This window comes from Neopsephotus bourkii, unplaced genomic scaffold (genome assembly GCF_033783945.1).
Source record: "Neopsephotus bourkii isolate Nb327-2 ecotype Australia unplaced genomic scaffold, CSIRO-AGI_Nbou_v1 NB_1328, whole genome shotgun sequence".
NCBI classification, from domain to species: domain Eukaryota; kingdom Metazoa; phylum Chordata; class Aves; order Psittaciformes; family Psittacidae; genus Neopsephotus; species Neopsephotus bourkii.
The window spans coordinates 3,336,429-3,362,495 of NW_026901808.1; the positions used below are offsets into that span (position 1 = coordinate 3,336,429).

Here is a 26,067-nt window from a genome sequence, read left to right on the forward strand (position 1 = left end):
AGGGGAGATTTAGATTAGATATTAGGAAGAAATTTTCTTCTGTGAGGGTGGTGAGGCCCTGGCAAAGGGTGCCCAGAGAAGCTGTGGCTGTCCCATCCCTGGCAGAGTTCAAGGCCAGGTTGGATGGGGCTTGGAGCAGCCTGGTCCAGTGGAATATGTCCCTGCCCATAGCAGGGGGTTTGGAACTGAAAGATCTTTAAGGTCTCTTCCAACCCCAAAAATTCTATGATTCTATGTTAAATTCATTTTTTCCTACTCAGCTTTTCTCCATTGGCTGTGTTGCTAACAACAGATATTCTGCAGTGGTTCCATTGTCTGTCCTTTTCAATCACGCTCAGTAGTTCCATTCTGTACTGAAGTAATTCCCTGGAATTTGAGAGGAGGAGGACGGTAAGCACTTCACTTAATGCTGGCTACTGCTTATGAGAGATTTTTTTTTTCTTTCATCACTTTTAAGTTTCTAGAAAATGCCCCATTTATTGAATATTACTGACCAAATGGGATTTTCATCTGCGTTCCATAATTAAGATAATACTTAAAATATTCCCAGGAGCAGGGATGAGTCAGATACTGTTGGTTTTGCTATGCAGTTTTCAAAAGATGTTGTGGAAGACATGGCTAAATAATTCAGTTTATCAGTAAAGCACAATTAAGTACATTCACAATCTGAATCACTTAGGACATGAATAATATATCCCTGTTCATAGCAGAGGGGTTGGAACTAGATGATCTTTGAGGTCCCTTCCAAACCATTCTATAAAGGAATGGAGTTAATAATATCTTGTGTTTGCCTAAGGATCCTTTGGCATTCCTACCACCCTTAGTAACTTCTGAACTTTTCCTTTATGTTGTTCTTCTATGTCAGCATAGAAGCACTGTGTGCTTTGTATTGCGCTTCTAAAACAAAATGGGTGACCTTTTGGGCTTGTGGCTAAAGCACCAGAGAAAACCACAATGCCATAATTTTGTGCATATCTTTAAAGGAGCAAATTTTCTCTCTGAAGTGTTCCAGAACTTTTTCCATGGTAGCCAACAGATATTTAAAGTTTTGGCCCTGCATCTCTATCCTGCACTTAGGTATTTCTTACTCATCTAAGAGCAGGGGATTGGTCTTAGGTTTGAGCTGGGAATACTGAAGTTGTAAGCCAGGTTGTAACCCAGCATCTTCTACTTGCCCTCTGTGTGAGCTTGGGTAATTAGTCTTCCTTTCTATGTTAAAAAAGGGTTTATAATAAGAGGCACTAGCTCTGATAGTTCAATATAACTAGGAACAGTCTTTCAGTAGAAACATTTTTTTTTTCTAAAAAAACCTTTCAGCCGCTATATTATATAGCAATGAATTTTATCTTTAGGGATATTGTCTACTTAGCTGAGGCATTTGTATGGCTCAGTTATCACAGTATTAGACTAATCACAGTTTGTAACGAATGTATATTCACATAGGCAGTTGTGTGATAAGGAGGTTCTATAATGCACATTTTACAAATGAGCTGGGTGGAAGGGCAGACTTTGGGAATTTCCTGCACATTTAGTGAGCGCTCAAAAGCATACTTACTTACCTGCAGTGTGGATGGGCACTGGCATGTGGGATGTAGACTACAGCAGTATTCACATGGTCCTCTTCAGAGTGATGTCTTGTAATCTATGTCAAACTGACATGACAACCTGAAATGCTTCCTAGAAAGACTTCAGCTCTGCGTACTGCAGAAACTGAACAAGGCAGATGTGATCACGTTGAGCTAGGACTTGGGAATGTCTTGGCTGATCATGGCTTTCAGGCAGATCAGGTACAGAAGAGGCAGAGGCTGAATTACTCACCCAAAACTAACAGAAACTCTGGTAAATCAGCAGGTAGAACCCAGCTTCTGGGTTTGAATCCTAATCAGTATAAAGACTGCTATTTGTGTTTTTCTAGAACTGTATTTAAATTTACTCTTCAGTTTGATTTTTTTGTATACAGTAAAACAAAAGGAAGCTGATACAAATATCTTAGAAATGTTTTCTGGGAATACTTCAGGAAAGTGGTAGATACAAAGGACTGACAATACATTCCAGAAAAATGTGTCTTGGTCACAATCCTGCAGCAAGTTCCGTGAGAGCACAAGAGCTGTGTTCATGCATAAGACAGCTCCTCCCCACCACACTATGTACATTTGTGTCTACTGATTTCTACCACATAGTTTCAAATAGTTGCCAAAATATTTCACAAGAATGTCCAGAACAAATGGTCAGAAACAATTACTTGATGAAGGATGCTGTGTAACTAATGCCATTCTGTAATTAACTGCAATAAACAGAAATCTTTGTAGGCAAATAGTCCTACAGAGAATCAGTACAATTAACAAAAAATGTAAACAGCATGTTTTTCCTTGTCAGAATATCAAATATTTGAATGTACTAAAAAAAGGAAAGGAGGGATTCCCTTGTTAGCCTATCACAGTGACAATTACACCATGCTTCTTTACTGTTTGAACTGACTGTTCTTTGTGTCGCTCCCATTCCTCATCATCTTTGTCCAGATCAAATGTTTCTGGATAAATGGGCAGTTTGTCTTTTGGGCATTCCTCATAATAACTTCGAACATATTTTCCGACAGACCATCCTTTGTATTCCTCAGGCATTTTGCATTCAAGGCCATTGTAGTGAACATTGTAGTGATGCTTCAACCAGTAGAACAGATAATGAATGTTGTAATCACATCTCCAAGGGTTGTCTCTCAGCCACAGTATTTTTAGAAAGTAAAGATCTTCCAGTACTCCATATTCAAAATTCTGCAAGCTGTTGTTTGATAGATCCAGCTCCTCTAAGTTATTGAGGCCTGAGAAAGCAGCTAGTCAATAGAAAAATGGTTATTGGGACCTCATAAAGGCAAGTTAAAAAAAACCCATGCATACCTGCAACAGGAGTAACATTTTTGTAATTATACATTTATTCATTTGGGAGGGGCTAAAGGCTACAAAAAAAGACTTTTCAAACTCTGAACTTTAAAATATGTCTTGAGCCTTGAGAAGTGATGTATTGGTATAAATATATTGACATTAGGGGAGTTGTATTGCTGGTAAGGTTATAATATTCTTAATGGGCATGCATGAGTATAGAATAGGTACAGTGAAGGTGAATTAATGCTTTATTTGCTCATAGAAGTCAACTGTTATTGCTGTGATACAGTAGAAATATGGCAATTGATTATGTATTAATGTGCAGGGCTAATAGTGTTTGTATGTACATGTGTATTTGTGTATGTGCGTAGAACCTTTAAATTAGCGTTTTAAGATATGGAAGACATAGAACTTCATAATAAAGCTTCTGAGTCATACTTTTTGCAAATATACCCTTTCATTTAATGGTGGAAGTCTTAATTTAAGTAAATTGTCTATCTGTAATGTTAAACTTTGTAAGTACCAGTGTATTGATTACTACTGTTGTTTAACTGCCAAAATGCTACTAGAGAAGGCTCTTTTTGCTTCATACTTCTGTCTCCTTGTGTCTGCTTTCGTAATGAAAAACTGAATACACATAGGCTATAAGCAAACTGCCAACAAGGCCATTTGAGTTCTAATAATATATAAATTATGAGCAATTATATGTTGTGATTTTTAACGCGAAAGAGTTTAAACACTTTGTCTTTTACTTTATTGTCCAATATAATTTAAAAGCAGCCTCATTATGTGACAAGTTTTCTTACATTCAGCAGATATTGAAAACATTGTTCAGCTATTTAGCATTTTGGGAAGTGATTAGTCTTCAGTCTGCACAATTAAATTTTGCACTTGCTTGGTTTAGTGTTAAGAAAGGGCAGCTGAAATCAGTGTCTCTTCATTGACTTCCATGATGAATACATTTCAGTGCAAACCTTTATGAATTGAGTGGTACAAAAGGTAAAAATTGAACCAGTTTCTCAAATTTTAAATCCTTTTCCCCCACATTTATATCTGGTAGACATTATTAAAGTTTAAATTTAATAACACCAATCACTTTTTAATGACTGTTTTAAATTATTCTTACCAGGATCAATGTAGGCTATTCCGTTACCGTTTAGGTTTAATATCTTCAGTTCACTGACATCATCAAACTCTTTGGCTCGTAGTTGTCTAATTTTGTTGCTGGACAAATCAAGTTTAACTATATCTGGAGGTATGTTACCTGGAACTTTCTTTAAATCTTAAAAAAATGAAAAGGAAACAACTGTTAGCTTAAGATTATTCTTACTGTTTAGGTATCACAGAATTTTGTCAATCTAGCATTGTTTCTTGGTTTTTCCCTTTTATCCTCAATAGTGGTGTCAACGTGTTTCTTCAGCTTCTGAATTTCATTGCTTTGTTCACTTGTATCTTTACATTTCATCTGAAAATTGCTCTCTTCAGTAGTACTCATAGTAAAGCCTCTGTGGTTCATATTTTTATTCTAACAGAACTGTACTATTTTTTTGCATAGGGGTAGGGTGAGTAGTGAAAATACTATACTAATAAAAAGTATGTGTGAAGGGCTTGATTATTTAAAGAAAAGAAATCAGTGTAATTATATAAAAAAAAGTTCCTTGGTTCTTCCATAATCAAATGATAGTGTGCTGTCTTACATCCTTTGTTCTATGTTGCCAAAAGGTAAAATAATCTAAAATTGTATCAGCAATTAAAATATCATAATATTTATAGTTCTGTAGTTACTGTGTGGAATGTTTTAGTAATATTGAAGACTTTATATTTGCTATAATACTTACAGGTAGCATAGTGGCATTCTGTCTATTTCTCCCTACCAAAGTATCCAAGGACTGTGTGCATATCCTTATAATGTTCCTTGCTCCTTGCAAGAATTACAGAAAGAATAGCTTCTAATCTAGTAGTAAGGGCACATTCTTGAGAAGTGCAGACTGTGGTTTGAATCTTCACAGGATAATGTTAATAAACTTAATCTCTAGGATTATGTTTATTTAATGGGGGTTATAATCCTGGCTGTTGCTACAAGAATGAGTGTTATCTCTTATTTGACCATCTTTGACTGAAAGCAAGTAGCTCCTGGATCTGTGCTGAAATCTGTGCTGTCAGTGTACTTCTAAAGTTCTGAAGATGTCTAAAGCAACATGTCAGAGTCTTCCTGCCTCATATTTGAGTCTGAGCAGCCTGCTCTGGTTGGAGTGCTTCCTGCTAGTGCAGATGTCAAAGTTTCAGGTCCTACTTATCAGCAAATGAATGAAAATAATGCTTGAATTTGAGACTTTGAGAGTTTGTCAGTACTAGAAAGCAGATTTTTTCAGCTGTTCTTGCAAATACAAATTCTTTTGTGGAAAAACAAACAGAAATGACTTCTGTATCCAACTTTTGTTGCTTTTTTTTTGGTAGAACAGAATCACAGACATAAGATTCATTCCGAAGTACTGAAAGATGTGGTGTGTATCACTAGTCTGATGGAATATAAACAAGTTCTTCAACAAGGAGAACATATACATGATTATATGTATTTTTAAGATGTTTCTTTCATGAGCTTTCTGACATGAACCGAAAGCTGCTGGCCTGTTGTATCTCCTTAGAGATACATAGTTCTGGTATACTGCTTGTCGCTTCATTCCCTCCATCATAAGGGAATAATGGATTGAAGCTTTTCATGTCATCTTACAGGTTGGGAAACTGATACATCTTTTTTCTGAAATCTTGTTCATGTGGATTATACTCCTATTTCTAATGAAAAATCCAATGAAATTGTGCATCTGCTGCACAATAATCATATGCAAAGGCAGTTAAGTACAGTGCTGTCATCAAAGATTACGTTATGTTCAGAAATCCTAAATATCCATGGGATATTTGCATCGAACTGTCAAGCATATGCACAGTAGACCTGATACTTACTACAAAATAATGTACTCAATGTTTCTGTGCTAGACGTTCAGGAAGTCCTCGGCTGGACTTCCAGACCTGACAGAGGGAGTCCCTGTACCCTCATGTAGTCTAGTTCACTCATGTAGAGGTTGAAGTAACTTTATTGCTTCATTATTAATGCTAAAACCAGCAAATAGCTTTTTAAAAAATACCATAAAAGCCTGTGAAACTCCCATAGAGAGCAGACCACATTGAATATTTCTGTGGACTTAGAGAAAAAAAGTAACATTTTTCTTGCTGAATGTTTTTGAAAATATTCATGTGTTCAGCTCATCTCTTTGACAGCACCAGATGGGGAGAACCAGAAGGTCAGCCTTCTCTTATATTAAGATTTTAATATATGCCTGGTTTCTGTTCAGTAACACAGTTTAGTGGAGATGTAAGGCAATAATGATATAATTTAGATTTTACGAAGGATAATTAAGATTGAAATCTATAATCTAATAATTAAGATCTTATTTACAAGGAAAGGTAAGGTATGTGAATATTCAGAAATCAGTAGATGTTAACCACTTAAAAAAGTGTAAAACATTAATGAGAATGATGCATGGTAAGACAAAGAGAAAAGTCAGTCATAGGAAGAAGAAAGGAATTTAACAGGTGGAAAAAAGTAAAAATGTGGACCGTTTTTTTATGCCATTCATAGTAGATAAACCGTGAAATCAAATACTGAAATTGTTAAATCTTTATATTTAGGTATTGTCACCTTATACTGACTTCTGAGCTTGGCGCTGACATTAAAGTTGAAGAGTAAGGGTGCACAAAGTAGTTACAGAAATTGAAGTCACTGTTTAAGCAAATAGAAGTTTAGCAAACACAATGCAAGATACAAGTGGGCAAACCATAGTGCAGTGATCCCGTATTGCAGGCTATGCTTTGCAGAACTTGGGGAATAAACCTCCCAGTTCTGGCTACTTCTAGTAATGCTTTTTATTTCAGATTTGTAAGTTAAAGAATGACTATTTTCTGAATATTTGGTTGTTTGCTTTATCATCAGATAAAATATGGGAAATAAAAGATGAATAAATGTAAACTTTTGTGTTAGGAGCCATCTGGTCTACCCTTAAGGCTTAACGGGTTTTGAGCCTGAGAAGGATTTAGGAATGGAATGGATCCAAGTGTTTGAAAAACATTTCTTGAAGGCACTTCAATTTTGAAATGTTTGCTGGGTGCTGGGAAGAAGCACACAGGGGAATTATTTCTTTATGAACAAAATGATACAATTTCTTCCCTTAGTAGAAGAAATCTTGCACAGAAAATGTGAGGATGAAATAGCTCTCCTTTGCAGTCAGGTTCCTTTTGGCACTGTAAGCACAGCTGGATGCTCCAGTCCTGTTTCACAGATCATTTCTGTCAAAGTTGTTGTTATCTTTGTGTTTCTACACTGGAAAGAAGAAAAGACACTGTGCTTTTCTCTATCTGTGCAATAATTTCAGCACAGCTGTAATTGGATTAGTATGTTTATAGTTGTAAAACCAGACTTGTGAGGTGCTGGTCCTTCAGTAACTTAAGTATGTGCTTAATTTTATTCCTGTTGACTTTTGTTTGATATCTTATACCAGAGCACTAAAGAATATCTGTGGAATCAGGGTGGCAGAGCAGAGGTAGAATGCAGAAAGAACTCCTACTTGTTGACTGTATTTATGAGAAAAAAACAACAGAAGTACTTAAAGTAATGTGGGTACTAGTTCTATATTAATTTGCTGTAAATAGTATGTGAATGAATGTAGTAAAGGAGCAAGAATATTAAAGAATATTAAAATCATTATTTCAGTTATAAGGACAGACACAAACCTTTTCTTCTGCAGTTGAGAGTTGGTACAGGAAACACATACATGTGGCATGAAGAGGAATCAAATTCTGGTTTGGCAGCTTCAGGCTTTTCCCGTTTTATATTTTGGGGGTCTTGCCTGGTTTCTTCACTACATAGCTGTTCAGCTTTTATCTGCTTTAGCTTTTGATTTTTCAGTCCTATTGGATGCACACACTTGGCATAATTTCCCAAATTCCTGTTTGCTGGAACCTGCAGCATTGTAACAAGAGCTTCTAGTTCACAATTGCAATGCCAGGGATTATCATAAAGACGTAGGTAGTTTAGACTGGGTGTATAAATAAAAATCTCCTCAGATAAACTCTTAATTTGGTTATGCTGAAGTAAGAGTGTGGTGAGTTTATCCAAACCAAAAAAAGCCTCACTCTCAATTTTTGATATATCATTCTGTTGTAAATCCAGACTTTTCAGTGCTTTATACTTGGAAAACATATTATTCTTCAGTTTACGAATCCTGTTTCTTGCTAGCAGCATGTGTTTTAAGTCCTCTGGCCAATCCGGTGCCACAAAAATCAATTTTCTTTCCTGACAATCTAGGTATTTCTCATGAAGATAAGTGTATATATCACATGGTACGCCTTGGACATTGCGCTTAACAGTGCTAGATGCTCTCCTTAAGATGTTTTCCCTTTCATTGTTTCTCAAACTCCTATTCCTTGTCTTCCTACTGTCAGATGCTTTACAAAGAAGGAGTAGTAGTATAATAGTAACTACTTGCATCCTGACATTCAGCTGGCCCCAGCTATTTTCCGTGACAGCTGTAACAGTTGAAATTTTTGGATAGTCTTAATCAGTGTTGTACAGATCTGAGGAGACACAGCTGGAGTATGTGGGATCCCTGTGCTGGAAGAGAAATAAAACATTACAACAGATGAAACAGGCATTTTCGTAGAGGCTTGAATGTAATATACAGTATTCAGTCAAATAATCATCACACTACTTGGAGTTTCACAAATGCTTTGAAGATTTAATGTCCTATCTCTTTTTTTGTGTGTGTGTTGCTGGTTTTTACTGTCTAGTTTATTGTTATCCATTTTTATTAAACATGGGAAACTATATGGACCCATTTCTAACTGATCTTTATTAAAAAGGTTTTCATGTATTCAGTAAAATGGCATCAGGCTGAATCTTCTTTGTATTTAAGTTCATCTTGGAAAATGAGCTTGAAAGAGGACCTTGAAGCTGATACTTTCCAGCTTTCTGGGGGTTGACCCACTGGAACACATCTAGTGCCTGTCGACTCCTCAGTTATAGACTATGCTCAAATGCAGTCTTGTTTTCAGGTTGAGCCCAAATTTACCATTTATGTATTTACCATATAAATTTACTAGCCCTGCTTACTACCAAATGTCTCTTTTGGCCCATGTCAGGTAGACAAAGTTGGCTCAGAAAAGACCACAAGCAAGAGCCTATCAGGTTATATGTCATCTGAGTGTAGGCAGAGTGCAGAGGAGAACTTGCTGGTCATGGCCATGGTGTGCTTTAAACCAGTTGCAGGTCTGTCCACCTAAGGAGGAACAGTACAGAGGGGTAAGCCAGGAGCTTTCAGTTTTCTAGGAAAGCTGAACACAGTCTTGAGGAATTACTATTAGGGGAAGATAAGGACTGCTGCCCACAATCGAGTCTAAAATGCCTCAGTATTTTTAGTAATTTTTCAGCCTGTGCTCCCTCCTGAATTTCCCATAGTACTCCTGTGTATTGCCGTTTTCCTTCATCTTCGGTGAAGTTTGGCCATAAGGTCATCTTTCCTTAAAATCATTTTAACCCCTCAGCTTGCTGTATTTTCTAACTATTTTCAAAGTCACAAATTTCTTTTGCTAATCGGTATCATCCCTTCTGAAACTTTTTTCTCATTCTTCACTGTTTGGTGTAGCTACTTAGTTAATTTTTCTCTATGATTGTGCACCTTAGCACCTGGCAAGGTATTGATCTTAAATGCAGATCATTGCACAGATGTTCTGTTTCTAAAACACTGCTGATCTGGGCTCAAAAAACTTGTTTTTTGTCTGGAGGAAAGGTGGCACAGTAAACGAACTAATATCAGGTAAACTACTTTTGAAAGCAAAGAGATTTTTAATTTTTAAAGAAATCAGTAGATAAATTTAAACCACATCTCAACTATAGAGTGTTCTCAGTATTTGTGCAGTTATTAGAAAGATGGAGCAGTCTTGTCTACACCTGTTGCTGCATCCCTCTAATCCAAGTGGCTGGTTCCCATTATTACCTTTGAAAACTCAATTACTGGTTTCTCCATTTTGTTCCTGTAGCTACCAGTTGTCTATCTTCATTCAGTCTCTGTTAGTTCACAGTGTGAATGAGTGTTTGCATAAACAACTTTATCCCTTACATGAAAAATTACATTTTACTTGTAACTTTTTTGGCAGCTATATGCTAGTCACCGTGAGTTGATTATGTGTTTTAATAACTTGAGTCATAACTGTGATCCTCTGTGTTGTTTTGAACTGTTAATTGTTCTGGTAATGTGATAGCTCATTCTATCCAGGAGAGCTAGGAAATAGAAAAAGAACTTGGGGTAGGAAAGGTAATAAAAAACTATGGGAAAATTCTTTCCTCTTCCTTTCCATCTCCTGAGTCTGGATTGTTTTACTAGTATTAATTTTTTTTCTGCCTGCTAACTAAAGTATATTCAGCTATAATACCAAAATTAGCAACTGCTTTTAGTAGCATGTACACATTCACATGTAAAATTATAACTGTCTTTTCTAGTTCTAGGGCAAAAAAACCCATGTAAGAGCTATGTAATTTCTGTGGCTTAGCAGCCTTAAGGATGATTTTGATTGGTCAGGTTCTTCTGAGGTGTGCAATCCCTCTCAGTATTGTCCTACTCCTCAAAAAGACACTGAGTTAGAAAGTTACAGGATATCAGTGAAGCCACAGTCCCTGCAGAAAACATCATACAGATCTATTGTACTAACGCTTATTGCAGTTGAAAACATGTATTTTTTCTTACCATCTGAAAATGTGTTTTTAAGTATTTTTAAAATATATTTATTTTCACTGTACAAACCTTTTATATGGGATTTTCCATATCAGGCATCTGTATATCAGGCCTATTTTGATCATTTCAGTTTAAACAGATCAGTTATTTTGAAGATTAGATTAAGGCAAAAGGTATTACTATGTTTAATAGGGGTTTTTGCATCTTTTACTTGGACAATAGACTCAAAATTTGGCAGAAGAGTGGCTGAAAGGATGTGTGTTTTTTCTAGTGTCAGGCATCTATCTGTCATTATTTTGTTAGAATTGCAGCAGTCTCTGCAAAATAAGAGTTTCTAAAAATAATGATTATATGCACAGAGAAGAGATTGTCTCAGGCAGTGAAATTCTCTGAAATTCAATACCTGCAGAAGATGAGCAGGGCTTTTCCTACAATTGGTCTGATGGCACCACCTCATAAACCTATATGGAAAATGTAACTCTGGCATTTCCTAACATCAGATTGCTTAATTATGTAGCTTCCTGGTCCTTTGGTAACATAAGACTGAAAACAGTTTGGCTCCTGAGTGTGCCATTCGTTGATGGAGTGTAAGAATAGACATTTCCTCAGGACAGCTTTCTCCAACTTTGTATTCTGCTTTTGGGTTTTTTTTGGTGCTTTCTTCTCAGTAATCTGCTGTGGCTGTGGTTTTAAGGGAGGCCTTGATGGACTGAATCTGTAATATGAATTCTTATGTTTGTGTTGTACACTGAGAATTTGAACTGTTCACTCTTAATATGACTTTTTTTATTATTTTTAGGTGCATGTAAGAATTTGCAAGATTTAAATCTCTCTGAATGCCAGGGATTAAATGTAAGTACTTCAGACCTTTCTCATGAACTCTAATTTCTAATGAGAAGGAAGATTTCTAAAGAGCTGTGCTTATTTGGACACACATATCTTCCTGATAGGAAGTAGAGACTTGTGTTCTCAAGTACTTTGAAAATGGAATTCAGTGGGATTCAGAGATACTCAGTGAAGTTCTCATTTGTTTTCTACAGTTCTAATACAAATTGATATAGTCAATCTCAATTAATTTTAATAAACATGCTCCAAAACTTTACCAGTCTGTGTGTGTGTGTGTGTGTGTGTGTGTGTGTGTGTGTGTGTGTGTGTGTGCATTTTAAGTTTGGAGTTGGCAACAACTATACATTTCAATCCTGTATTGTTTTCAGGTTCCTTTATTCCTTCACTCAGTGATACATATAGGCTCTAAAAAATTCTCACTATATTTTTAGATATTTGTGAGAGCCTTTATTTGAAAGTATGCAATCACCATCATCACTATATATTTGTCCGTTCTTTTTCCTTTATCATTTTCAGTTTTATTGCACTTCCATTAATTCTCTTTAATGTTTTTCAATTGCCCTTCTCTGATGAAAAAATGATGTTTGACTCTGCTATATAATATTATAATTACAGTGTAATATTTAGAGGTTACATGCTTCTCAGTGATCCTTGATTCTGTTGTTCCTGAAAGAAGACAATAAGTTAAAGTGGGCCAGGGTTTTGTAAAGACTCAGACACTTCCGTAACTGTCTATTCTGTTTGTTTTTGAGCATGCTTGCTCGTATACATTCGATATGTACCAGCAAGCACATCCTTAGGTGGTGTCAAGGCCTGGTGCATGGGATAGTAAGGACTTGCTGATTGCACTCTTGCCAATACAGCCTAGTATGCAGTTGGTCACCTTTCTTGGAACGATACACAGTTGACATACACTGAAATTATTACTGACCAGCAGTTTCAGGTCAGTGTGTTTGATAGCTGCTTTCTGACCAGTGTCTAGACTACTGATGCACAGGGTTATTCTAACCCAGGTGCAGGACTTCTGCATTTGCCTTTGTTGAACTTCATGAGGTTTCCATTAGCCCATTTTTCCAGACTAAATCTCTCTGAATAGCAGTTTTAGTCTCCAGTGTATTGACACTTCCCCCAGATTGGAATAATTTGTGAATTTGCTGAGAATATACTCATTTCCTATCATCCAAAACATTTACAAAGACATTTAATAGTATTGGCCCCTACACTGACCCTTGAGGGATGCCAGTTGCCACAAGCCACCAATGGGACTCTAGCACCACTGGTGACAACCCTTAGGCCTGGCAATCCAGACAAATTTCACTCACCTTGAAGTCCACTGATCCAGCCTTTATTTTACCACTTTGGTTGTAAAGTATATGGTTGCCTGTGCTGAAGGCCTTGCTGAATTCAAGACACAACAGCTGCTTTTTCTCCATAGATCCAGTAATTTCATCATAGAAAACTATCATGTTAGTGAGGAATGCTTTGCCCTTCGTAAATCCTTGCAGGCTCTTCACTATTACTTTTTCATCCTCCTTGGACAGGGCTTCAAGGAAGATTTGATACATAACCTTCCTAAGGACTTAGGTGAGGCTGACTGGCCTGTAATTTCCTGGATCCTCCTTCTTCTATTTCCTGTAAATTGTATGTCATTTCCTATCTTCCAGTCACCAGGAATCTTATCTGTTCATTATGACCTTTCAAAAATGAGCAAGGCCTCTCAGTGTCAGGAGCCTACTCAGTACTCTTTGATGCATCCTTTCTCATCCCATTTCAAGTGCTCCCTGACATTACCTTCTATCATAGGTATTGCTTCACTTCCACAGATAATGCTAGTAGGCTCCTGCAAGGCAGCCTTAGTAATAAAAACTGAGGCAAAAAAAGTCATTCAGTACCTTGGCCTTGAAGATCAACAAGCTGTCCTTGACCCTTCTGCCTTCCAGGGTTGTCTACCATGGGATCCTGTTAAGCAAATCCCTAACCAACCCAGAATATGCTTGTTCTTCTACAATTTGTCCAATCTTCTACTCTCAGGATTTTAAGATTCTCATTTTCATGGTTGCAGTAACCAAAACCACTCTAGTTCTTCACATCCCTGAACAGATATTCCTTGTTGTGAAACAAGCCCAGAAGAACATGTTCCCTAGACCACTTGTCAGTCACCTGGATCAAGAGATTGTCTTCAACACACTCTAAAAGTTTCCTGGATTGTTTGTGCCTAACAATATTGTTCTTCAAGCAGATAATCAGAGTGGTTAAAGTCTCTCATGAGTAACTAGGATAGGCAGTTGTAAGGTTTCCTTCAGCTGCTCAAAGGTTTCATCTACTTTTTTTCTTGGTCAAACAGTCTGTAAATAGATACCTACCACAATGTAATCCTCATAGGTCTAACCTCTAATCCTTACAAATAAAATGTCAACTGACTTGACACCCTCCAATGCAATGCTCCATGGCATAGATTGCAACCTGTCTTCACCTTCCTGGGCTGTCATTCGCAAATATTCCATAACACTAATTGCAGCTCTCCAGTTATGTGTACTACACCTTTGCATCACTGGAATCCCAGTGGAAGCATTGCTCTGCACCTGTGCATCCCTACTGGTTGATTCCCATGTTACAAGTGTTTGTGTTCAGACACTTCAGATGGTCCCGTGGTTGTGCTGCTTTCACATGGAATGGAGAGTTTTCCCCATTGTGCCATCCACTAAATACTTTCTCACCATTTATGACTTGCTCTTTTCAGGTTATGGTTACCTTCCATCAGCATACCTGTTTTTACTGGCGTGACCTCTCTCAAATCCTTTGTTTTAGGAATATATTTCAAAGGCACAAGCTCTTCCTTGAAGCTGATTGGTATTGAATTTCCAGCTGTCTTGGTGATCTTTTAGTAGAAAGATGACCACGACATGGCAAGAGATACACACTCAACTATAATATTTTTGTGTATAAGTGCTGACCTTTTGTCTTTCTATTATGTTGACTTTTATTGTGAAACATTCTTCATACTAGGAGATTTGTTCCCATTATGGATTGGAATGGAATGGAATGATATATAGAACAATATACGTGGTACCAATTTTGCAGGTCAATGTAACTTGGAAGCCTTATAATTAATCAAATCTAATATTCCACCTAGAGGATAGAACTAAACAGAAGGCTTTTCATAAAGGATATTACTGGTCAGAGAAGTGTACCAGAGTTCGTGGAGAAAATTAACCAGTGGTTTTAGGTACCAGGGTTAACTAACAAGAATCTTGTCTTAGCAAAACATAATAAATGTGCTAACCTTCAGTCATGTGAAAAGTCCCCTGTGGTCTGTAGGACTGTGTAGATTATCATGTTTCCTTGAACTGGAATGTTAAATTACCACACTTCAGTTGAGTAACAGTAGCATCACGTGTCTCTCAGTATTTTACTTTGAAGCTTCCAAAAAAAATGGCTATGGTAGTCATCATAAATCATCATAAGATTATTATGATGATTTAAAGATACTTATTCATGCTTTTCCCACGTTACTGAGCATAAAAATGTAGGATAACAATACAAATACAATTTCAATGTAATTCTTGATTGTTTTTTATTTTTTAATTATTATTCAGGATGAATCAATGAGAGTCATATCAGAAGGCTGCAGATCTCTTCTCTATTTAAATCTGTCCTATACAGGTATCACAAATGGAACACTACGACTATTGCCGAGGTAAAAGTAAACAGAAATATGAAAGTGTGTTTGTTGTAATCTTGCAGGAAACGTAGAAGCATATTGTAGTAGAAATACTCTTTTTGAGTGATTTACAGGATTCTGTTTGCTATTCAAAATGAAAAAAATGCCGGGTACATTTGACTTAGATAGCGCTTCTTGTTTTGGTATATTTAAAAATACCCTCTATATTTCATGGAGATTTATAGAAACTCTCAAAAGAATATGTTAGCCAATATTTTCCTGGGCATGTCCAGTTCCTGTGGTGGTGCAAGAAGTTTGCAAGTTAGGTATGTTCTTAGAAATTTATTTTTGCAAGAGAGGATTGTGGGTAGGTGTATTGTGTGAGCCAAGGTCTTGGGTGACAACTGCAAAAGAAAGAGTTATTCCAAGCTCTTATCTGGAAGATCAGTGAGCTGAAGGTGAAGAATTTACATTCTTACAGAGGTCTGCCATTACTGTTTTACGTGTATCCCTCCATGAGTCTTGAACTCTGCCTGACAGGTAGAATTGCTGCATTAAAAGCTGCCATAAAGGAAAAGAGGTGTGCTGGTCCATGGAAACAGCATCACAAAGACATACATAGATCTGAAGATAGCTGTACATTGTGTCTCTTTACTGTAAGGAAAACTGATGTCTTCCTTTCAAAGCACACCCACAAAGTCCAGAAATATGTTTTTCTTTGCCATCTGTATGGTACATTTTGACCTTCATTTTACTTAGTCTAGAATGCCATATCCTCATGTAACTAACATTTGTTTTGGCAAAGTTTTCCTTTTAATGTGTCCAATCTTGGCATTAATTTTTTCATCAATATTATTCTTATCATAATCTGTGCTTTATCCATGTTGGCTGGTATTTTGTCTTTTTAATTTTCCCTATATTTATGTTGAAGTTTGGAACAGCTGTTCTATAGGTAATATCAGCCTATGTTATTCTGGGTACCTGAACATGCTGTTGCCACCAAAAGTCAGACCCATTCATTTCTGTTGATGTGTAAATAGCTTGCACCCAAGGAAAGAATTCTGTGGAGTAGGCAAAGTTTTCAATGCAATAAAATTTTTGAAACTAAAAGAAAAATTCTTCACTGAAAAAATGTATTTTGCAGTTAACTTGTACCTCCCTAATGAAAAATTTTCCCAGTCACACATGATGCTTCTGATTTAAGCCCATAAGATACCAGTGTTTTTTATTAATTTTTGGACAAAAAGCAAAGCTCGTTGTTCTGAGATGGGGATGTACAAAAAGTTGATGTCCTGTGAAGATGCTGATAGCAGACAAATTTCATGAACATTTCATATGCCATCTCAAAAGCATTAGCTCTCCACAAGTCCTGTGTAGTAAGGTAACTAATAGAAAATTCTTAAAGGTGGCAGTATTGCATCTCATAATACTGCACATGAAGTTTGCTATTGTATATCAGATGTCCATTACTGGAACAAGGAACAAGGAAGTGTCAGCTGAATGTGCTCAGAGCTGTTTGTCATTTTTGATTCTCTCCTAGTGTTCCATACAACCATTTTAACCTCTGTATTACACAAGATCAGCTACAATTTCCCTCTGAAGAGTTCTCTTGCATATGGTAGACATGAATATTGTCTATCAGGAATAAAAATCAGAAGGTGATTTTTTCAGATTGCCTTAAAACAATGATCCTGACTTTGCTAATGCCAAAATTAATTGAAAAACCATTATGACAGAACTCCTGCAGAATGTTAATTGCAACACAAAACAAGGATGTGATCCCAGTCTTCAAAATGCAGTAAGAAAGGCTTCCCCGTGTCTTAAGCTGGGCAACCTTGTAACAACATATACTTTAAAAAGACTCAGAGCTAGCAGAGTATAAACGCCAGTCTCTTAATTTATTGTTTATTTTATCAGATAATTTTGGAAGTGTACTATCTCTGAGTTCCACTCATCTCTGTGGAATATGTCACTAACATGTATAAAGGCTTATGCTTCTCAAGAGAATTTTTATTCCCGTATGTAATATGAATTAAATGTTTCCATTAAAAATATCCCACCTCACAAACACGTTCCTTTATATTCTAATATCTGGTTCTGATGCATGGTCATTTTCCTTCTTTCTTTTGTGCTCAGTTCAAGTTAGCATGTTTCCCTACTCTATACTGAAAGTATAAACTGAGTTCCAAAAATGTATGCCACTCCTTAAGCAGTCAGCTCCCCAGTGGGTGTTCCCATCTTTCTTCAAAATGCCTTCTTTTGCTGACTTGCAGAACTGCATGACTATATCCCTGCAACTAAATGTCTACCAGAGCAGTAGGTCGTAATTCTAGGTTTTGATTTTCATATGCTTTCATTTGTGGTGCTCGTGGCAATTGTTATTTACTCCAGTTGGAAATGTAGTTCATGAAAATGAATAGTTTTCAGTATGTTATAAACCAAAGTTGCAGACGGAAACTTAAGTATATTCAAACTATAGATTCTTGCTTTTACAGAAAGCTGTTGATTAACATTTTCCACTTACACAGTTTATTTTCTTTTAACTAGCATTTAGTACAAAGAAATGTTTTCCAAAAGAACTGGCTAAAACCTAACATTGGATGGTTTTTCTTTTGGATAATTCCCTTTTGTATCTCTTTCAATTCATTGTGTTCTTTTAACAGTACTCTTCTAAATAATTATATGACTTGAGAAGCTGTAATTGTACTTTTATGTTTTTAGTGCCCTTTGATAGAGTTCTGGTTTTAATTTCCAGCAGGCACTGCTTGCAAAATCAATGGCAAAGACAGTCTAGCAAACTTACACCGAAAAGTCTGTTACTTTCAAAGTATGCACACAAAAATCCCATTTAAAAAAAAAGTATGCTTTTGCAGTTATTTGATATAACTTTAAAATGATACTGTTTTCAGATCATGAAATATGTTGTATGATAGTACTATTCCCCAGTAATTTTCAATACAGCAGAGGGAAAAGTGCAGCAGAAGAAAGGGACTTTCAAATTTCAGCAAGAAGATAACCCTATTTCATATCAAACATCTTTAAGTAGTTTTCAGAATACTTTAACTGTTTTATGTTCTTTTGTTTCTGCAAAATACCCCTGTAATAATTTGCTCTCCGTTTGGTTTTGTTGGTTGCTTTTTTTTTGTTTGCAAAGCAGCTTCCCCAATTTACAGCATCTGAGTTTAGCTCACTGCAGAAAATTCACAGACAAAGGTTTACTGTACCTGGGCACTGGAAAAGGCTGTCACAAGCTCATCTATTTGGACCTTTCAGGTTGCATTCAGGTTTGTAGATCACATCTTTCTTTCATTCTGTGAAGAAGAGTATCCTTTATATGACTGGCTGCATCCTGCATTCATGGTATACTGAAGCAGAACAAGCCCTGCAGCAGACTTCCAGGGTTTTGAATTACATGACTACAGCTGTTTAAGTTTTACTAAGGAATAATAGCACTATAGGTTTGGCTCACTTCCAACAAACTGTCAGATCTATAAACAGGGAGTACTTACTGCATAATGAGAACAAGGCTTGCTTTTTGTAGCCATAAATAGACCAATTTTATGCCATTAGTTAGAATTTTAAATCAGGAGCTTTGAAAGTGCAGGTTTTACTAAGATCTGAAAAAAAATAAAAGCCACTCTGCACTGGAAAAATATGAATTTACATTTGAGTTCCTGAGAAGATAAATAATTAAAAAGTGAACTTTGGTAACTGTTTTGTATTGGTTTAATACATTGATTTAAGTAGAATTTATAACTGCAATCTAAAAATACTTAATGTTTTGGACTATTTTTGTCTCTAACTAAACTTCTAAAGAAAACCAAGGTTGTACAATCTGGTACAATTTTAGAAGCTTTCAAACATATACTGTATCTTGAAAAACACTACAAAAGCAATATGAAATGCTGAACTGTAAGGCAATACAAGTCTGCCACATTTTTAATAAAGACTCCCACATACATTTCTTTCTCCAAATCACAAAACACATGTGAAATGATAAAGATGATATGTAGTCCAAAGAATACAGTGGGTTAACTTTCCATTTAACAAAACCTTTTTAGAACCAAGGATGAAAGCAGATAGGGCAACGGGCTTGTTCTGACTGCTCTTCACTGTGTTTCTTGTTCTTGAGAATCATGCTGACACTATTGTGTGGTGACAGCACTAAATTTGAAATGAGGGCTGAGGTTAGAGGAAAGATAAGATTTACCTACCTCTGAGTTTCTTTTTCAAAATGCCAGTAATTGGTTAGTTTTTTCCAAAAGCAACATTCCTGCTTGTTCAGAAGAGCAATCATGGGCTGTAAGGATCTGCCTCTAGAAAGCATGGTCTAATAGAAGTCAGAGGAAAACGATCATCATTGAAGTAGGAAAACCACAATCCTCCCCTTTCCAGAGGAAAGTGGGTTTGCTCGCCAGTGTGTTTGAGAGCTTTGAAAGGGATTCCACAGCTTCCTTCATTTTGGGTTTCCCCACAACTCTGAAACAGTGCTTAATGATTATGACCGAGTGCTTGAGTAAACAGTTAAAACCAAAAAAAGCATCAAATTGCATCACTGTTGCAGAAAGCACTTAACTAAGATAGAATTCTCTTTTTTGTCTCTTCTTCATTGGATGAACTAAGCCAAAGGGAACTTCTGCAAGGCTAATGTTTCAAATTAGAAAAATGTAGTGAAGCTTATACTATAGTTTATACTACAAGTATAAACATTAAGTATATATACTAAAAGTATATATACTATAAGCATAAACATTAAGTATAAACATTTATATAGTTTATACTATAAGTATAAACATTTAAGTTATGCTAAAAAGTGTACTATAGGACAGAATATATATTATTCCCATTACTTCATGTTTCCTTTTTTATTATTCCCTTCATTTTAACATCACAGGGTTTTTTTACAAGGGTTCTGCTATTACCATTATTACAGCTGTAGGATTTGAGCAGTTGTTTTGCAAGCCCACCTGTGAAAGAGGTGATTATGCTGATGATTCTACGAGTGACAACATGGATGCCAGGGCACTTAAACAGCTTGTTAAATCATAGTTAGGCAGAAAAGTGGGCATTAAGCACACATTTTCTCGTCCATTGTCATAAAACAAGGCAGTTTTTCCTTTGACTGTTATGTTAATACATGGTAATAATAGTGGATGAATTGTAGGCATGTTTTTTTGCATAAAATCTCAGTAATTGAGATTGTGTTGTTATGACATGGGTGGTAACTATTTTCATTAATGAGTTTCAAGGTATTTTCATAAAAATACTGAGATTCTCTTGTGTCCTGCTTAAAAGGTGTCCTGCTACACCACTGATATTATCAGAGAATTACCTAGAAAGCACAAGTTTTCTTTGTCCTGCTTCTGAAGCTGAACAGCGTAAGTGGAGAATTTTCTGCTATTAGACAAAAAAAAAAGGCAGAAGGTTATAAAGCAATTGCATGTCATTTACTGACATTTTAGGTTGCAATTACATAACTAGAACAGTTCGGTGTGGGATATTTTCAGTTAAATAGAAACATGGAGATTTTGAAAGAAATCGTTGTGTTGCCAACATTTATGGCTGGTTTTCAGACTGAAACTATTCTGGCCCAAAATTTGTTTGAACAGTCCATCAGTTGCTGTCATCTACAACAGCTGGATAAAAGATCACAGGCCATTGGGAAAAGTAAACTTGACCCTTTCATTTCTTGATATACTTCAGTGTTTGTGGGGATGACAGAGAAGCTATTGCAAAACATGTAGGCTTCACCAGTTTTCACCATCTGAGTTCCTCCTGCTCTGGTTTCATTAGGGGAAATCTCATTTTGCCAGCTACTGGCTAATTCTGACTTCTTCAGATGTATCAAGCATCAAAAAGGAATCATAGAATTCCAGGTTGGAAGGGACCTCAAAGATCATCTGGTTCAACCTTTCTGGGCAAAGCATGACCTAGACTAGATGTCCCAGCAACCTGTACAGCTGCATCTTGAAAGTGTCCAAACTTAAGGAATCTACCACTTCCCTGGGCATATTATTCCAATGGCTGATTGTTCTCACTGGGAAAAATTTTCCTCTTGTGTCCAGTCAAATCTCCCCTGGAGTAACTTGTGCCCATTACTCCTGGCTTTTTCCATGTGACTCCTCATTTAAAAGGGAATCTCCATTGTCTTTGTTGCAACCCTTTCAATGCTAGAACATGGGGATAAGATCTCCTCTGAGTCTTCTTTTCTCCAGGCTGAGCAAACCCACCTCTCTCAACCTTGCCTCATACAGCAGGCTTCCCAGTCCTTGGATCATCTTTGTGGTTTGTCTGGACCCTCTCCAGCCTGTCCACATCTTTTTTTGCATAGAGGGGACCAAAACTGAACACAGTATTCCAGGTGTGGCCTGACAAGCACTGAGTGGAATAGTGACTTTATCTCTGCTGGTGCTGTCCTTGTTGACGCAACCCAGCATGCTGTTGGCTTCCTTAAAGAGGGGCCATCACTTGGGGAGAAAATATGAGCCATGTTCTTTATTTATTGAAGGAAAGGACTGATTGTTTACATTTCCTGAGTACAAACTTGTATAACTGAAGAACACTTTAAGTCACACGTGCAGTATTCTATATTTTTAGAAATATGCTAATTCAGGAGTATGTTAACATAATCCTTTTTGGGTTTGGACAGTGGAAAATTAGAAGGAAAACAACATGTGGAGGCAAACCATCAGTGTAATGGAGCCAAACATCTGAAAGGATATCATGATTTGTTTTATCATTCTTGACAAACACAGAACAGAAAAATGAGATAGCTCCTTGCGCACCAGAAGAACATTCCCTCAATTCTGAACTTTGTATTTCAAGTCTCTGCACTCACAGTGCATTGGCAATGCTAGAATCATAGAATAGTGTTTCTTCAAAATCTCTTCTGCACTGCAGACAGCACTCTGCCTTCCAGGGTAGATTCCACAAATACAATCAGTTCAAAGGGAGAAATAAGGGATCTTAAAGCAGTACTGTACATGTGGCAAATAATTCAAAACCTGAATAAAAACTCTGCGTGTTCCCATTCTTTGGAATTAAGAAACTATAAAAAAAAATTATATTATTTTTGACATTCTTAGAAGCATTTCATCATTTGACAACATTTATTGTCCAAATCTGTAGGTACAAATCTTCAGCTCTAGTTTGCTCCTACAAAACAAGCTTTTGTTGTTTTAATGTACTTTCATTTCAGATCTAGTATACTAGCAATATACTATCAGTATACTAGCATACAGTTAAGAAAAAAACCCAAATCAGTCATTTACTTATTAGACTGAAAACTCATCACAGACAAAGAATGATATTTTATATATGATCTTTGCATTGACTTCTGATTCTGTTAAATACTACATTTATAACATGATCTTACTGAATCATAAAGGAAAAGTCTGGTTTGCAGAACTTTATAGGATCAAAGCCTCATAATAACCTTCAAAACATCCTGCCTCATGATTGGTTTGAAGAAGGAGATTTAAGTAGGATTTTACCTAATGCAGTATTAAATTAAATTCCATACGTATCCTAACATTGATTCTTGGGTCAAGTAGTTCAGTCTTGAGGCTATCTATTGAACACTGAAAGTCCAAGTGAGTTGAGAAAGCATTTGTTTACTAAAATGTGCAAAAAATGTGATATTCATTCACCTTATCTTCAATAATGACAGAAATTTCATTGATAATCCATAGGGGCTTTAGAAAAGAAATTCAGGGTTAAGATTTTGTTGTTTTAGGAATAAAGCAAAATAAGACAAATACATATGATATTGCATCAGCATCTAAATGTTGAACAACTGAATCATATCTGAACACACCTTTTGCACTGAAACTCTCTCAATCTGATGTCCAAAATCCATTTTCCAGCTTTAAGTTAAAAAACAGTTCAAGTGAAAAAAATAATCTGAAACGATCTGTGCAGGGGTATTATTAGTTGCTTCAGTATAATTGGTTTTGGCTTGCATGGAGGAAAACACTGAATTGTTGCTATTTGTGGTATCAGATGGCTATGTTGAGCAAACTGTTTTTCCAGACAAAGAGATTAAAAGTCCTGTAGACTGCAGTAACGTTGTGCAATCATTACGGAATTCCAAAAACAGATATTCTGCTTCTGTCAAGTAGAAATGTGTTGTTGAGTTTGATCTGAGTACCTGCTGCCTGCCATCTATCCTTTTGCGAATGGGTATTTCACTTAATTTTAGGCCTCTAACATAAGGTAGTACCTAGAAACTTCCCTTAATTTATCTATATAATAATTAGAGAGGGAGAGACGTCCTCAAGGGTGATTAGACTTTTTCAGGTCTGACCTGCCTTGGGGTCTTTCTTGCTCTTTGCTATACAGAGATCCCAGGTTCCATAATTGTCTAAAATAGACACCTCAGTTATATTCCTAATCTCAGTGAACAGTCTGTTTTTGCAGTCTGTTTTTAAAATAGCATCAGTATTATTAGCACCTTCTTGATTCAGCATTTTCCCCTGATTTTAAAGTCCTCAAAGCTGTGGTTCCTCTTCTATAATGATATATATGTAATATGTATATAAAAAATATAAATAATATGTATTATCAGAACAAGCTGTTGATTCTGCATTTAGGTTTTTTCAGTGACACTTTTAAAATCTTGCCCAAAACAACAAGTAATGTAATTTAACCAAGATCCATCATTTTATCATATTTGCATCTGAATTTTTGGTACCTAAACATGAGGTATCTTACCTCTGTATCATAACTGTGATGACCAAATTAAATAGGTACTCTTAACAGTGTGTTCACCATAAACAAAAATAAATCCCAAGAACAGCTCTGAGCAGGCTCTGTTAAGCCTCATGCTTTCCTCCGATTAGCAGTCATAGGAGTAAGTTGCAGTTGGTTACAATTGATCCATGCATTTGAACTGGGTCTTACAAAATTTCTTCAGTTTGAGCAAGCTCAATATTGCATGAGTGACTGTTCTTTAGGATCAGAGTTACTCTTTCTCTAATAGCAAATCTGTTCAGCAGTTACAAAGGGGAATACTATTGTCACAACAGCTAAATCAAACTGCTTAACAAATGGTGGCTGATTTTTGAGCAGAGTGAAAACCTCAGTCTTCTTTTGAAAAGGCATCATGTTGAGATTAAAATGAACAGTGTTATTACCATGCATTACAACAAACTGTATGATGTAACATACCCTCTCTTCTCTTGGGAATGGTTTACTCTCTACATTATGTAGACCAAGAACAAGACTCAGTTACCAGAAATTCACCTCTTGAACTCTAGGGAGTGATTTGTTTCACTTTAACATATTAAACTACTTGGTGCATGTTGTAGAAATGTGCTGTCTTCTGTTGTTGCACTACTTAAAAGCCAATGAGGAGGCCTGTTGCAGGGTTAGGCAAACTCTTATTTGAACAAATTAGTCATGCCATGTTAAAGCAATTAGTGCTTCTTGACCAGCAGAGGATGGAGATTGTCCAGTACCTCCCTCAGGCAACTGCCTGCATGATGTTCACAGTTTAAGCTAATCCTTGCCATACATACTGGAGGTTTTGGCCTAAGAAAACTTCAGTTAGGTTTCACATTGTCCTACGTTACATATACCAATAGGGAGTACAAAACCGTAGAATTTGGACAGCTGAATTTCATATTCTGTCATGAGAACTAGGACCCATCTTTCCATGCCAGTGTTCTATCTTCTGGCAATCACTACCAGTTGAAAAGAGGATTGCCTTTGACATAAAAGCCCTACACTAGTGCTGGCTGGTTTGCAATCATTTGAGGTGAGCAAATTCAACATATCCATGCCGATAGGTGAGATCTGTGTTACCCACATCAACCACATTCCCAAAGTTATGGTGTCATTTAGTGCAGCAGACATGTCTCAGTTGCAGGGGGTGTTAGGCACTGGGGTGCACCAACAGACTCTACATGCTCTGACCTCCTTGTGATTACAAGATGGTTACCTTTCTGTGTAATCCTTTCGTGCAACCTCCCCTCCTGCCTCCCAAGATTTTGCTCTTTTTCCTTCAGCTCCTTGTTAAAATATAGCTGTTTTCAGAGGAGCCTGATCCAGGGTTACACAGCTCTACCTTATCAAACCTGACCTTGAACACAGGCAGCTGGCAGAGTGTAGTTGATGGGGTTTACATCATCATGTAAAATTACCTGTAAAATACTCCTTATAGCTATTTTGATGGAAGGGTTTTCTCTCTGTTGTTTTGCAGTCTGTTACAGACCCACTCTATGTAAAACATTTATGCTACACTTACCCTGAGCTTAAAAGACATTGGACTGTGTCTTATTTGCATCCACAGTGCTAACGGTGCAGTGTATGTCATGAGCAACACCATGTCTGGACATGGGACCTGCACAAACACTTCAAGCCTCAGAACTCATTTGACAGACATGTAGCCAGTTCCCCTCTAGTGCTGACATTCCCCAGCACAAGGGAAAACGTGCAGAGTGCCACAATCCCTTACGAAGGAGGGCCAAGACACACAATAAAAAATATTTAAAGCAATTTATAAAGAAAGGCCACCCCAACCTGAAAATAAAAAGCAAACCATCTGAATTTAACATGCATTTTACTATGGATCTGGAAAAAAACGGTGAAGATATTTTACTGCATTCCAGCCTTGCTTCAAACCTGATTTGAGCATTTCCCTTATAAAGTTGGGAAAACAAATGTAGAAGGATGTGACAATGACATTCACTGCCACTCCCATAAATGGTGTTGACTGTATGCTTGCTAAGACGTAACTCTTTCATTTCTTACTTAGATTTCAGTTGACGGCTTCAGAAATATTGCCAGCGGCTGCACTGGGATTCAGAATTTGCTGATCAACCAAATGCCAACTCTTACAGACAGATGTATTCAAGTAAGAAACTGAAAATAAGTCTGTACTTTGAACAACTTTGTGGTG

General features: G+C 36.7%; 2 protein-coding genes across 7 annotated transcripts in view; one reads left to right on the plus strand and one right to left on the minus strand.

The window, feature by feature from the left end:
- The window catches only part of FBXL13 (F-box and leucine rich repeat protein 13), an 85,000-nt gene that overhangs the window by 25,638 nt on the left and 33,295 nt on the right, over nt 1-26,067 (plus strand). For all 5 annotated transcript variants that reach the window (XM_061366328.1, XM_061366331.1, XM_061366330.1 and 2 more), the window contains 4 exons: nt 11,460-11,512; nt 15,103-15,203; nt 18,325-18,451; nt 25,924-26,022. In XM_061366328.1, coding sequence (XP_061222312.1) covers nt 11,460-11,512; nt 15,103-15,203; nt 18,325-18,451; nt 25,924-26,022 — 380 coding nt within the window. The remainder of the gene's footprint in view (nt 1-11,459; nt 11,513-15,102; nt 15,204-18,324; nt 18,452-25,923; nt 26,023-26,067) is intronic.
- LRRC17 (leucine rich repeat containing 17) lies at nt 1,982-20,749 on the minus strand. 2 transcript variants are annotated; one of them, XM_061366333.1, is made up of 6 exons: nt 19,949-20,749; nt 19,382-19,843; nt 18,392-18,478; nt 7,665-8,544; nt 4,006-4,161; nt 1,982-2,830 (listed from the first exon to the last, which is right to left on the minus strand). In XM_061366333.1, the coding sequence occupies exons 4-6, from the start codon at nt 8,419-8,421 to the stop codon at nt 2,427-2,429; spliced, it is 1,317 nt and encodes a 438-aa protein (XP_061222317.1). In that variant the 5' UTR covers nt 8,422-8,544; nt 18,392-18,478; nt 19,382-19,843; nt 19,949-20,749; the 3' UTR covers nt 1,982-2,426. The 2 variants fall into 2 exon arrangements, with proteins under 2 accessions (XP_061222317.1, XP_061222318.1); XM_061366334.1 differs by lacking the exons at nt 19,382-19,843; nt 19,949-20,749 and having other exon boundaries at nt 18,392-18,527.